Genomic DNA, 14,794 nt, shown 5'->3' with positions numbered 1-14,794 from the left:
AAATACTAGTAAATGACGCAGCAATCAGCTGGTGACCCTTAACACGAACAGCTGATTGTCACGTGACCAAGTGATTAACACAACAACGTCATTTCCATTGATCAGTGGGGCTCCCGTAATTTTATCGAAATGCTGAAGTTGTTTGCCCGTACCGGCTCAAGAATGGGACCAGATGTGATAGTGGACATCTGCTTTACCCGACTATAGCCAAGAATTCCAGATATTTGTTGTGAGAATTCGCAATGAAGCCAGATGCCGGTAGGTTGTAATTCGAGTTGTTGTGTCTTGTTGACTATTTTTTTTTTCGGGTCACTCTGACAAAAAACAGTCTGGTGTTTCTGTACAACGAAATTCTCACGTAGTTAATGTGCTTTTCCTCCCGGTTGACTTTCAGCACTTACAGCGTCTGGTCTACACCTTTGCGTGACTCTATTTTTTTTTTTTTTTTTTTTTTTTTTCACCCACGTAGACAGTAATCCTATATCGTTTTGAGGAACCCTTTTTTGTCGTCAGTTCCTGTCCGTGTTCACCAAGTTTACGACTGCTCACGAATACGTGGCATTTCATGAATTTCCGATAATAATCAGTCCTTTGAAAAATGTTGTGCCCGAAATATTATCGGTCAAATCGGCATTCCCAAGCATACGGGCGACAAACTAAAACCTGTATAGCAACCAATTAAAAACGCCGTCTTATTTTACTGCTTTTGTCCTAGTGTTTTAATTAGATTCTTCCGTTGCCAGAATACGTAAAAACATACATGACCTGGTATTCCGAAGTCAAGGTTAGCACGTTCTTCACATGGATAATTAAAGATAATCCATTTATGTATGTTTTTATCATTTTCTTTTGAAGTTAATTTTTATTCAAAGTCGGTCAACAAAAGCGTCTACTGTTGCCCAACAGCTGTAAAGAAAGCGACGGTTCTACTTTAATTTGGCAATAGAAACGTTTCATTCACGGCGTTAACACCACCAGCTGTTTGTACTCGTAGACTCGTGAAACTCGGATCAAGTCAGGGCGGGGTTTTGGTGACTGTTTAGTCATCGGTTAGTTTGAAACTTGTTTCAGGATACATGCAGTTTCGTTACGAGTCACTCAAAAAAATATGAAGTTTTGATAAATTTAAAATTATTATTTTTAAAGTAAATGGAATTGTAATTAGCTGTATTTATAATGTTACATCTGTAATGTATTAGCTTAGTTTGTTTTATTTTATCTATTTACTTTTTTGTAACCTTGTATTCCTTCTTAAACTTTTGTAACCATTGCCAATCCCTCCGGGGTGTGTGTGTGTAAGGGTTGATAAATTATTAAAAATTATTATTATACCTCCATGGTTACATAGACACTTTATGATGAGGCTTAAAGTATGGTTGGTATGTGGTGGTTGCTTCTCACTTCTCTGTGATATGCTAATTGCAATAGAAACTTGAAAAAGAAGAAAAGAAATTCAATGGGAATTGTTTCCGCAATTACTGAAGCACTGCCAGCAATTTTAAAATACTTGTAGCTATTTGTGTTTGGGAGATCATGAAGGTAAAATAGATTTCCATGGTAATACGTAGTATTTGTTACAACTTTGACAATATGAGTAGATAAATGAATGGGAGTATATTATTCAAAACCACAAGGCAGATGAATTGTCAACGGGAAAAATAAAAAATAAAAATTCTAACAATTTAATGTAATTTCAGACTTGTTGAATATACATATGTACCCATATGAAACATTTAGATTTACATGACAGTATAGCAACAGTTGTTGCTAGGGTGGGAACTGAATATAGCACAAAGGCTGTTGATTACATCCTGTTTTTGTATACAACCATACACTGCCCATTGCAATTGTAAGGTAATTTAGGTCTTGGTTACTACATAGACCTTAGAAAGAGTTTCTAAGGTCTAAAGTTACTTGTGTAGAAATTTGACCTATGACCCCTAAGCCAGGGTTCTTGGACTTTGCTGCTTTCTGAGTAGATTACATAACCCATGTGTTACATAGCAGGATAGTGTCTTGCCTTTATGTCTCATCACAGCAGTGTTTGTATGCATAGAATTTGACCTGTAAACATCATTAATTATTCATGAGGGTTAAACCATTTAAAGCATGGGGTGCACTTTTTCTGTCCACTGTACTGTGTACAAAGAGGGTTAATTAAAAGACAGGTCAGGCCAATGTTAGTGATTATAGATGCCATGTTATTAAACAAATTACAAAAATGTACAATTATAGAGTTGTTTCTTTTTTTAGCTCCTTGAATATATGGAAAGATTTTTTTGTAACCCCCATCCCCATCTCTAAGCCCCTCCAATTAAATTGATACAAGATATTTTAAATTGTATGTGCTCCCTGTTAATAATCAGGTGTACCCCAGTACTAATAAATTGGTTAGTGCTGGAGGGCAAGGGTTATGTCAGAGTTTGGAGTGGGGTACAAAAATAACTTTTTCCTCATACTTTGTTTTGTACTATTTTAATCTTTTTACCACAAGACTTTTTCGCACACATTTTTCGGCTCTATTTTCTTATATGCTTCAATATTTCTTGAAATGAACCCTAATTTCAAAGCTAATAGACAAAATTTGAATAAATTTTCAGTTTTTACTCCAAAAAAAAATTTGCTATTTTTGTTCTAATCTTCTGAAGGAAAGTGTAGACTATAAACGAAACTATTTTGTGATGAAAAGAGGGAACTAGTGGTGAAAAAGTTAATAGAAGTCGTAGCTAATACAAATTTTATAATATTCAGGAATTTATACTATATATGGATACTGAAGATATATTGGGAAAAATAAAACAATAAATACTCACAATGCAGAAAGAAACAGTGACCATTCTCAAAGACAAAGCTATGTCACGATCCCCCAAACCTTGCCATTGAGGATTAACACCTCTGTTTTCCCTACGCTAGGGAAAAAATCTTTTGTCTTCTTCTTCTGATCTATCCAATCCGTTCAAAAATTCAAACACATGGAATAGTCAGGTCGGAAAGAGTTCCCTTTTGAACCCACTAATCCTAATCCTAACACTCCTAATTCATTTGTGTATAACTATAGATGTCTTTAGAAGGGACATGTACAATTAAATGGGGAGTGCTGGAGGGTAGGGTTAGGGATGGGGGTACAAAAGGAACTCTTTCCGTCAAGTCTCAGTGGTTGTAAAAATGAATAGCATTGGAAATGGGTTTACAGTCTTGGTACATGGGCCCACATAATCTCAATGTTACTCAGATATAGAATAGAGTAGAATAGAATAGAATAGAATAGTCTTTTAGAATAGAATAGAATGCTTTATTACAAAAGTATGGAATGGAATAGTTAGGTCTCAGTGGTTGTAAAAAAAATAGCATTGGAAATGGGTTTACAGTCTTGGTACATGGGTCCACATAATCTCAATGTTACTCAGATATAGAATAGAGTAAAATAGAATAGAATAGAATAGTCTTTTAGAATAGAATAGAATGCTTTATTACAAAAGTATGGAATGGAATAGTCAGGTCTCAGTGGTTGTAAAAAAAAATAGCATTGGAAATGGGTTTACAGTCTTGGTACATGGGTCCACATAATCTCAATGTTACTCAGATATAGAATAGAGTAAAATAGAATAGAATAGAATAGAATAGTCTTTTAGAATAGAATAGAATGCTTTATTACAAAAGTATGGAATGGAATAGTCAGGTCTCAGTGGTTGTAAAAAAAAATAGCATTGGAAATGGGTTTACAGTCTTGGTACATGGGTCCACATAATCTCAATGTTACTCAGATATAGAATAGAATAGAATAATGCTTTATTACATCCTTAATGAAATCTAACATTTCAGTTTTGGTAATTGCTGTATTAAAGCTTTTTAAAATAAACTACAACTAAATCACTCAAAAAATATAGCATAAATATATGATATAAACCATGCATTACACCTAGTGAATGTAAAACAAACAACCCAGCAATCACCACAATCCTTGTTTGTGGGCTGATGTGAACAGAGAATTGACCTCTGACCTCTAAAATATATTTTTCCAGACTGGTTCCTTTGGACATGTTTTATAAACTAAATTAGGAAAATTTCATTTTTAACATGAACACAGCACGAATTTGAGTATTGTCATTTGTTCTCTACTGACCTACATTTGAAGAACTTTTCGCAGCTCCAAAACCAGTGGTTCACATTTCCAAAAACATCTTGAGACATTGATATTAAATTGCAAAGACTGCAGAACATTTTAATTTATCTTTAAAAAATTAATTCAATTGCATTATGGCAATGCATTTTATTCTAGGCTCGACCAGACATTGGAGAAGCCTGAAAGATTGTGATTGAATTTATATACAATGACATTACACATTTTTATTAAACTGGCATGGTGCCTACAGTCACATGGGACTGCAAATCTCAGTTACCTTTTGCATTTTTATCATAGATTATAGAGAAATTTTATGTCATTTTATTTTGAAAAACACCATTTTCTGATGCGTTGACCCCCATGACTAAATCCACTGGCTGAAGCCATGAAAAATGAAGTCATCATCAACGAACTCATCAAATTAAATAAGTTGATTCAGAGTCAAGATAAGTTGAAACAGGAATTTTGTTGAAAAAATGATCTAACTCAAATGTGCCAAGTACGAACCAATTTCAAAAGCACTGGAATTAAAGAGAATAATTGCTAAAAAATCAGAGATGTACACAGCACAGCCTGTTTCACCTGTAATGCTGTAACCTTTGTGACATCGTTATCTTTGAAAATCGCACAATGTAAACTGTTCATCGAAAAAATAAAAAATTTAACATTATAATATTTATACAAATTTTTAATTATGGGACATATGATTTTAGCTTTGGATATTTGATTTGATTATGGTTTTGGGAGACCCAATGAATAATGGTGAATGATTGTGACAAATTTTCTTTCATGTGTAAAATAAAATACAGGTTTTTTTCTAGGACAAAACTGCAAAAAGGGAGCACTGCAATTCAGCGGCACCACCAAGTGGAGGAGATAGGATTCTCCCTACCAGGGTGTTGGGTTTTTGATAATTCTAAGTTAAAATGAAGCATTCTATGGCTTCCTTTGGGCCAAAATTACTATCAGAGGTCACAGTTGAAGACTGTGGCCACATGTGATCCCTGGTCAATCAGAATTTTACGGTTGCCAGAGGATCTGCTCCCCAGGGTAAGGGGGCACATGGCCATGGCATAAGAGTGCTGTGCCCCTGTTCCCTTGTTTAAAGAAAAATCCCTGAAATAGATATGTTTTGTCACCTGCCCTGTAATAAAATGGCTGTACCTTGAGTGCAATGACTTTTAATAGTGTCTATGCTGGTCAGTGACCTTAGATGACTTGAATGTAGTGTATAGTCCCAGTGTTGTCGTCCAAGCTGCCTATCGTGACTGTCTTTTCATAAAGTGGCATTAATAATTTCAGTTTATTCTTGTTTACCTACAATACAGTCCTTGTGTAACTCCACTTCCAAATTCACTATCAGCTGGCTTTGCCCATTCATAATTTATTATACTTTTTAAAGTGATTACTGTAAAATCTGTATTATAAGCTGCGGCTTCTATTAAAATGGTACAATACAAAAGAGGGGATGCGGCTTCTATTAGAACACCTACAGAAATGAGAGATTTAGATTTTTTCGTTCTCAATTTTTCAAAAAAAAATGGGTGTACGCTTCACAATTTAGATATATATGGCTTACTTGAAAGCAAGCCGAGTAACATATAGCTTTCATCTAGCATTAAGCCAGCTAAAACCAAGCTAAATGTTAAATTATCTTTGGACTGTACTGTACTGTGAAACACTAAAATAACTAGTCATCAAGTAAAAGCCAAGATACACATGTACATGTAGAAGGTAGATAAATTAGCCACATCTTGAATTAGCCAATATAAAAGATAAAATTAGCCACATTTGAAATTAGCCAAGCATATTTTAAATTAGCCACATTTTGAATTAGCAATGATGCAATATAAAATTAGCCAAGATACAATTGAAAATTAGCCAGATTTTGAATTACTAATTTCCAAGATAGAGGATAAAATTAGCCACATTTTGAATTAGCAAAGATACAATTGAAAATTAGCCACATTGTGAATTATCAAATTTTGAATTAGCAATGATACAGGACAGCTAAATAAAGTATACCATGAAATTAATTTATGGTATCCTACTTATTAGATAAAAAAGTGAAATAAATTCACTGTAACAAAAGCCATTGTGTTTTATTATGTAGGCAATTTGATTTAAATCAAATTTAGGTGGGCTTCTTTTTTTTTAATTTTTTAATTTTTTTTTTGAAATTGTATTTTTCATCTGATCTTTTATCTGATCACGAAAGCACAATGATCTGAACAACTGTCATACAAGATCTTGTTCAACTCTAAATTGTAGAAGGCTTTATATAAAGCGGTGGTTGGACAATGACATTTATGCACCAATAGCTTATTCACTGTATACAAAGCCTGCTCTGATTGGTTGACAAATTGGTTTTAGTTGAGATTTTATGAATGCGAGTTTGTTCAGATTATTGGTCATTGACAGACAGAATTCAAAAGCAAAAAATATTATTATTTAAAATAAATAGAAGAATACGAAAAAAAAGAAAAGCTCAATATGATCTGATTTCAATCAGATTGACAGTATGTCTAACTATTATGAATGAGAATGTTTGTTTATTTATTTATTTATTTATTTATTTATTTATTTATTTATTTATTTATTTTCATTGTAAATCCATCTTTTGGAAAGGATGATTAATTGATATACCCCGGTAATGCACAAAATAAAACAGTGTGAATGTCATAGCTCTCTGTACCAGTAACTCTTAGTCTAAATCATAACTAGCTTCACACATTTGAGTTCAAGACTTTATTGAGCGTTACCATGGTAATAAGACAATGCTATATTTTTTTAGATTAACCTGATGACTATAAATGACTAGTGTTTATGGAAAATTCCACAGTATTGTAAGTTTTGTAGACTGGGCATATTGGCATATTGCCAAGATTACTCACAAACTTTACACAAGCTAAGTATATTTATATTGGACTCCTGAGTTCATAGGAGTGAGTCATTGCAACCTGGGGGGGGGGGGGGGGTACTGGGTGAATCGTTACATTTTGGGGGGTCACTGGGAATATCGTTGCATTATTGGGGGGGGTCGCTGGGTAGGTGGTTTCACCTTTGGGAAGGGGCCATGGGAATAGGAGTTTGTCATTGCTGCTTTTGGGAGAGGGCACGGACGAAGTTGGGTTCATTGCTGTTTGTTGTTATGAAGACAGTTACAAACGTACATGGCTATCATTATCAAAACATATTTTAATAATTATAATCTATTTAATAATTAACAAATTTACTAATATAGACATATTTAGGCAGATTACTAAGTACAATTTGGGTGTGTGACAGTTTTGAAAGTACATGTAAGTTAAATGTTGAGTTTCCATACTGTGTACGTTTTCAGAAACTGCCCCATTTTGTCATTATAATTGGGTATTCTATATGTATGTGATTATTAGCATGTCTTACCATAACCCTTAGAAAACAGGGATATGCAACTTCACCAGAGACCAAAGAAAATCCAACTTCCTGTGTGGGTTGTAATCCCCTGCATACTGTAAAAGGGTTAATTATTCACTGGGTTTTATTTTGCTTATTTTGCTGACTGGAAAAAGCGCTAAATTAAAATCCAGTGAATATGTAAAATTCAGCATATAATACATTATCTAAACGATAAAGCCATGAATTTAAAACCCACTGAATATGCCTGAAATAGTAAATCAGCGAAATTTAAACCCAGTGAAAATTAGTCATTTTACAGTAGATGATACATATGCAAGATAAATTAGTTCAACAAGAGATATCGAACTTTATTTTAGCTGCGACCAAAATTAGAGATTAGATTTCTTTAATAATTTATTTGTGTATTTATTTTTAGACATATTTATTTATTTATGAATTTTAAGTACATTCATTCAAGTTATTTTCAAAATATTGTCTTGTTAACAAAAATTCTTTATTGTTGCAAACACCCTATGTAACCTACTCTTTTACACGGGAACAATAAAGTTCATTCATTCATACTAATAGATTTATACATCTAAAGCAGTTTTAGTTGTTACCTTTTTATACTGTGCCAATATTCACATTTATCACAGTATAACAGATGAACTAAGATATATCGGTTCTAACTAACTGGCTGATGAAAAAGTTTTGTTTCCTTGTTTAGAGAAAATTTACCATTTTTCCATTTCCTTTTTTCATAGTGGAATTGAAACTGTTGGCTTTGCAATTTTTAGTTTCACTTGTATCAAAAAATGAACTTGGCTAATCAGTTTTAATCAAATATAATTTCTCTGAACAATATTCTAACCACAAAGTTGGCTAATTTTGTATAGCTACACCCTTTGGAATAGGAGAGGATGTGGGGAGGGGGGGCAAGGGGGGATAGCTGGAAATAAAAATGACATTTTATGTTTTTACAGGAAATAAAATGAAAGTAAAAAATAGGTTTTTACACTTTACAGATAAAGTTATCCACATTTTACATTTAATATGATTATAATATATTTGATAATTTATGTTTAAAAATTGGGAATTGCGTACGAATTATGACATTTAATGTAGAAAATGTTTTATACGTTTACAAAAAATAATATACCGGTGGTAAAAATTACGGACAAATAAAATAGCTGATTACTTTTCACACCTTGCCCTTGTTTACATATTTACGTTTTTATTTATTTAAATTACATTATTACAAAAATAAAAAACAATTGATTACAGCTTACGAAAATATCACTTGCCGACCCTCATTTAACAGTGGTGTTGACTTAGCTTTATTGTTGATTCCTCCAGAAGTTTTTTCTAGAAAAAAAAACTACAAGAGGGAGCACTGCAATTCAGCGGCGCCACCAAGTTGGAGAGATAGGGTTCTCCCTACCAGGAAGTTTTTGATAATTCTAAGTTAAAATGGAGCATTCTATGGCTTCCTTGGGGCCAAAATTACTATCAGACAGGTCACAGTTGAAGACTGTGGCCACATGTGATCCCTGGTCAACTGTAGCCACATGTGATGCCTGGCCAATCAGAATTTTATGGTTGCCAGGGGATCTGCTCCCCAGGGTAAGGGGCGCATGGCCATGGCATGAGGGCTCTGCGCCCCTGGTTCCTCTAAAGTGTTAATTGGGTAGTGGATTATAACTAAGGTTACATGAAAGGAATACCCACAGTCTATTATTTTATCCACAATGTTCATTTTATACGAGATGATGATGACCATATTTAATGTTTTTTAAATACTTTAATTTTGTAGTTAGCATTTATTTAAACTATTAAAAGTGAATATTTTTTTAATAATAGCCTATTTTGAGTGAGCATGCTTATGTATATAAAATCACAGTCCCTCAACAATGTGAGAGACTGTGATAAAATATATAAATAAAATATTCACCCACTGTTTCACATCTCACACCTGTATTTAAAATGGTTTCTTCCATTATATTCTATGTTCTTGACCTTGATTTAGGTCACCTGACCTTGATCTACTTATTTCTAGCAAAGATACTATAAAAGGGTTAATTATTAACTGGGTTTTAATTTTGCTTATTTTGCGACTGAAAAATGCACTAAATTAAAACCCAGTGAATATGTGAAATTTAGAATAGAACACATTATCTAAATGATAAAACCGTGAATTTAAAACCTACCGAAATTGCCTAAAATGGTCAATCAGTGAAATTTTAACCCAGTGAAAGTTTACAGTATTCTAATTAGATGATGGGTTGTTTTGTAAATATCTGACACTAATTATGATAATTGGATATTACGTATAGGATTATAGTCGCATTCAAATTTGTATTACTGTAAAATACTTTCTTTCAGCTGGAATTAATTTTTTACTGAAAAAAAATTTTTGGGTGTTTTGTAGGAGTTTATTTTTACTGATTTTTGGTGAGTTGAATATAAAATATAGGACAAGGTATATTTGCTGGATTTTATTTTTACTAAATCATTCCTTATCAGCAAAAATACTGAAAATTTATTCCAAGCAAAAATGAAAATACTTTATCTCCACTTGGAATGTATTTTTACATAATTTTGATGATAACTTCAAATCTCCAATATTTTGTTTTGACATCTTCTATAAAATATTTAGCAGGATTGCTTCAATATTTTATATGTAGACACCTTGGGTGGACCTCTGACAGATTTTTTCATTTTGTGACAATGGGTTTAATTTTCGAGTTTTAGTGAGTATTTTTGTCATTTTTGGTAAAAAATTCTATTATCAACAGTCTAGCTATACATTGATGCTATACCTGTCGATAGGCTGTTTGTTTTAATATACATGTACCTGTACAACATTTTTTAGATAAACTTGGTACCATGGGAACAAATAGTAAATGGCTGAATGCTGTAAAATACTTTATTTTCGCTTGGAATTAATTTTTGCTAAAGGAATGATCCTGTAAAAATAAAATCTACCGAATATACCCTTTTTTTACATTCAACTCATCAAAAATCAGTGAAAATAAATTCCATACAAAACACACCTACAAACTCTTTTCAGCGAAATTTAATTCCAGCTAAAATAAAGTATTTTACAGTGATTGTCATTTACATCAGTTTCTCAAAAAATGTTGTGAAAAGTACCAGTAGTTCGGTGACCGTACATTTATTTTTTCTGGATTTTGTGAGCAACAGAAAAAAATGAGATTTAATAGTAAGCAGCTAAGTACAGCTAAATGCTTTCCTGTGTGTTTTGATAACCTAGAAATGTAGTGACCCTCTCACTTCACAAAGAACAGAATTATCAATTGCTAAAACCTTGTTGCTTGCAAACAATTTACTTTGTGATTTGAATTGATATCAAAATCACTTTACTTCATCATTACTGTAAAATCTGTATTAGAAGCCGTGGCTTCTATTAAAATGGTACAATGTAACATTCTATTAGAGCATCTACACATATGAAAAATGGTGAATTTTTGAGTCTCAATTGTTCAAAAAAAATGGGTGCGGCTTCTATAAGGCATGCACTTCTAATACAGATTTTACAGTAATCACATTAATTCGACGTAATTAGCAGAAAGTCAATTAATTGTGGTTCTGGTAGATGCATAAACCTCTTAATTCTGGTCCTGATTAATATTACCCAATTTAGTAAAAATAATGTCACGTTTTTATTCTTATATATGTCTAAGTTTATTTTACCTGGAAATGAAATAAAAATAGGGGTCATCATACTAAGTTCTGAGAAAAACGATGTAGAAACTAGAGAGAAAATGGCATATGGCAAGGGGGTATCTCAATATCATCTGGTGACAAAATGATATGCTGTAAAATACTTTTCGCTGAAAAGAGTTTTGGGGTGTTTTGTATGAAGTTTATTTTCACTGATTTTTGATGGGTTGAATTTAAAATATAGGAGAAAAGGTATATTCTCTTTATTTTATTTTCACTGAATCATTCCTTCAGTGAAAATTAAATCCAAGCGGAAATAAAGTAGTTTACAGTAGCGTCTTACAATGTACTTGTTCATATCTAAAATAATTACACATTTGACATTATTGTTAAGCTGGATTTATTAACTAAATGTGTTTTCATCATGGTCTCTGTAAAACGCTGCTAAATTGAAATTCTTTTGCATAATGTTAGATATTTTTTTCTCAAAAACAAAATTGACAGTGAATGAAAAAAGTCCACATACTATGAGATTATTACTAGGATACCTCAAAGTATACAAGAAGACAGTACAGCAAAAGTATCGACCAATGCGCAGCAGAGGTTGATGCAATGGTGTACTGTCTGAGTTCCTTCATGAAAATGTCGAAAATCAAAAAAGTTTAGAACAGAATCAACGAACTTCTTTGAGTAGAGTCCCGTCAAACCCTGGTGGCAGCCATGTTTGTTTTTATTATTAGAGGACGCTTACCTGTGTAATCAATTCCATATTTAGAATTCGCATTTCATTATATGGTTGAATGAAAATATCGCAAAATTACGGTACACTGTAACTTATGGCGTTGACAGATATATTATAATAATATTAACTAATTCTAAAATGTTTAATTTTAGACAGATTTTGACATGAAATATTGTCACTCATATATACATGTATGCTAATATATGCACAAATGTTAAAATCGCACCTTGATAAGTTCAAATATAACTTTGTATGATAGTTAAATTTGGTGTCAGAGATTGGTACTTCATTGTATTGGGGAGGTCTTTATGTAGTTGTTTCGAGGTACTTCAAATAAATAAACCAGTAACCATGGTAAACTGTCTTTATAGATGCTCATTCTGGAATGGAAGAAGTGGAGGAGAACGCGGAAAAATTGTTTTTGGATTTGGGAATACTTATATCGGACGGAAGACAACCAGAGAATTCTTTGAAAGGACGTAAAGAAGGAGTACACTGTCCGCCGTTCAATGCATTACATGGACAGACACATAGATGTCAATATGACAATAAACAGGTACGTATTCAATGCATCACATGGACAGACACATAGATGTCAATATGACATGTTAATGTGACAATAAACAGGTATGTATTCAATGCATCACATGGACAGACACATAGATGTCAATATGACAATAAACAGGTACGTATTCAATGCATCACATGGACAGACACATAGATGTCAATATGACATGTTAATATGACAATAAACAGGTACGTATTCAATGCATCACATGGACAGACACATAGATGTCAATATGACATGTCAATATGACAATAAACAGGTATGTATTCAATGCATCACATGGACAGACACATAGATGTCATTATGACAATAAACAGGTACGTATTCAATGCATCACATGGACAGACACAGATGTCAATATGACATGTTAATATGACAATAAACAGGTATGTATTCAATGCATCACATAGACAGACACATAGATGTCAATATGACAATAAACAGGTATGTATTCAATGCATCACATGGACAGACACATAGATGTCAATATGACATGTTAATGTGACAATAAACAGGTATGTATTCAATGCATCACATGGACAGACACATAGATGTCAATATGACAATAAACAGGTACGTATTCAATGCATCACATGGACAGACACAGATGTCAATATGACATGTTAATATGACAATAAACAGGTACGTATTCAATGCATCACATGGACAGACACATAGATGTCAATATGACATGTCAATATGACAATAAACAGGTATGTATTCAATGCATCACATGGACAGACACATAGATGTCATTATGACAATAAACAGGTACGTATTCAATGCATCACATGGACAGACACAGATGTCAATATGACATGTTAATATGACAATAAACAGGTACGTATTCAATGCATCACATGGACAGACACAGTGAAAACTGTGATACGTACTGTAACATGAAATTGATCGTCTTCCACGTATTTATATTCGCAGTGTGTTAAATTTAAACAGACTGAGTCTGAGATCTTGTTGCTATGGCAAAATAGAATACCGATGTCTCTTGAAGTCTTGCTTTATCCTGACTGTCACTATGGTTACCATAAATCTGAAACAACCAATGATGGTTCACAACAATGTCTTCTGTTAGAACAATGGACAATACAAGTCACAGCAAAACGGTAATTACAGTGACTACCATATTAGGACATAAGCTGAGGCTATGCAAGAGTCTCTTTTATGCTTTTTAGTAATTTTTAGCTTCACTGTTGAATTTGTCAAGCAGAACTTATCATATGAGTGATTGTCCGTTGCTGTGGTCGTTGTCTGCGCCAACTTTTTACTTTTTCGACTTCTTCTAGAAAACTACAAGCCTGATTGGTTTGATACTTGGTGTATATGTACCTTCGGTAAACCTCACTTACATTTATTCATTTCATGATGATATCTTTAATTCTCTAAATGTTGGCGAAAATTGTCCCTTGTTGGTAAAAGTGATGTTTTCGACTTCTTGACCAATTGCTTTAATATTATACATATAGATACCTTAGGTAGATCTCTCTCGGATTTGTTAATTTTTTGGTGATATGTTTGACTTTTTGGTAAAAACCGCAAGTCTTATTGCTTTGATACCATACTTATAGATACCTCAGATTAACCTCTCTCAGATATGTTCATTTTCTAATGATATCTTCAACTGAAATGTGCATTGCTTAACAGCAGAGCTATCTGTGCTGAAAGGCTGCTTGTTTATTTGTTGACTGTTTTAGTTAATGTCTGTTGTTTTGTGATTTCTTAAGGTGTAATGAAGCCTATGTAACAGGATGTATGCTGATCCAAGCAGTGAGATCATATCTACATTTCTCACAACTCAGTGCATGGTATAGCTCTACTCGTGGTCTCAATCCTGCAGCTGTTGTGTATAGGTAAGCAACTATCAGTCATAGAATAGAATTTTGTGTTCCCATAGTTCAGCTTAGAATTGGTTGCTCCCATAGTGTTCCAATAGTGTTCCCATAGTTCTGTATATAGAATTAAGTGTCCCATAGTTCAGATAGAATTCAGTGCCCCATAGTGAAGATGGAATTTAATACTCCCATATTGCAGATGGAATTTAGTATTCCCATAATACAGATAGAATTCAGTGCTCCCATAGTGCAGATAGAATTCAGCACTCCCATAGTGCAGATAGAATTCAGTGCTCCCATAGTACAGATAGAATTCAGTGCTCCCATAGTGCAGATAGAATTCAGTGCTCCCATAGTGCAGATAGAATTCAGTGCTCCCATAGTGCAGATAGAATTCAGTGCTCCCATAGTGCAGATAGAATTCAATACTCCCATAGTACAGATAGAAT

At 33.2% G+C, this 14,794-nt stretch overlaps 1 protein-coding gene across 1 annotated transcript in view; it reads left to right on the top strand.

Moving 5' to 3' along the window:
* The first annotated feature begins 60 nt into the window (after positions 1-60).
* The window catches only part of LOC102808051 (atos homolog protein A-like), a 30,902-nt gene continuing 16,168 nt past the window's right edge, over positions 61-14,794 (top strand). Inside the window, exons 1-4 of the mRNA XM_085494223.1 lie at positions 61-258; positions 12,302-12,486; positions 13,435-13,619; positions 14,238-14,363. Coding sequence (XP_085350349.1) covers positions 243-258; positions 12,302-12,486; positions 13,435-13,619; positions 14,238-14,363 — 512 coding nt within the window. The 5' untranslated portion in view covers positions 61-242. The remainder of the gene's footprint in view (positions 259-12,301; positions 12,487-13,434; positions 13,620-14,237; positions 14,364-14,794) is intronic.

This window comes from Saccoglossus kowalevskii, chromosome 20 (genome assembly GCF_978046115.1).
Source record: "Saccoglossus kowalevskii chromosome 20, keSacKowa6.1, whole genome shotgun sequence".
Taxonomy (NCBI): Eukaryota; Metazoa; Hemichordata; class Enteropneusta; family Harrimaniidae; genus Saccoglossus; species Saccoglossus kowalevskii.
The sequence above is the reverse complement of the archived record's forward strand: the minus strand, read 5'-3'. Positions and strand labels throughout refer to the sequence as shown.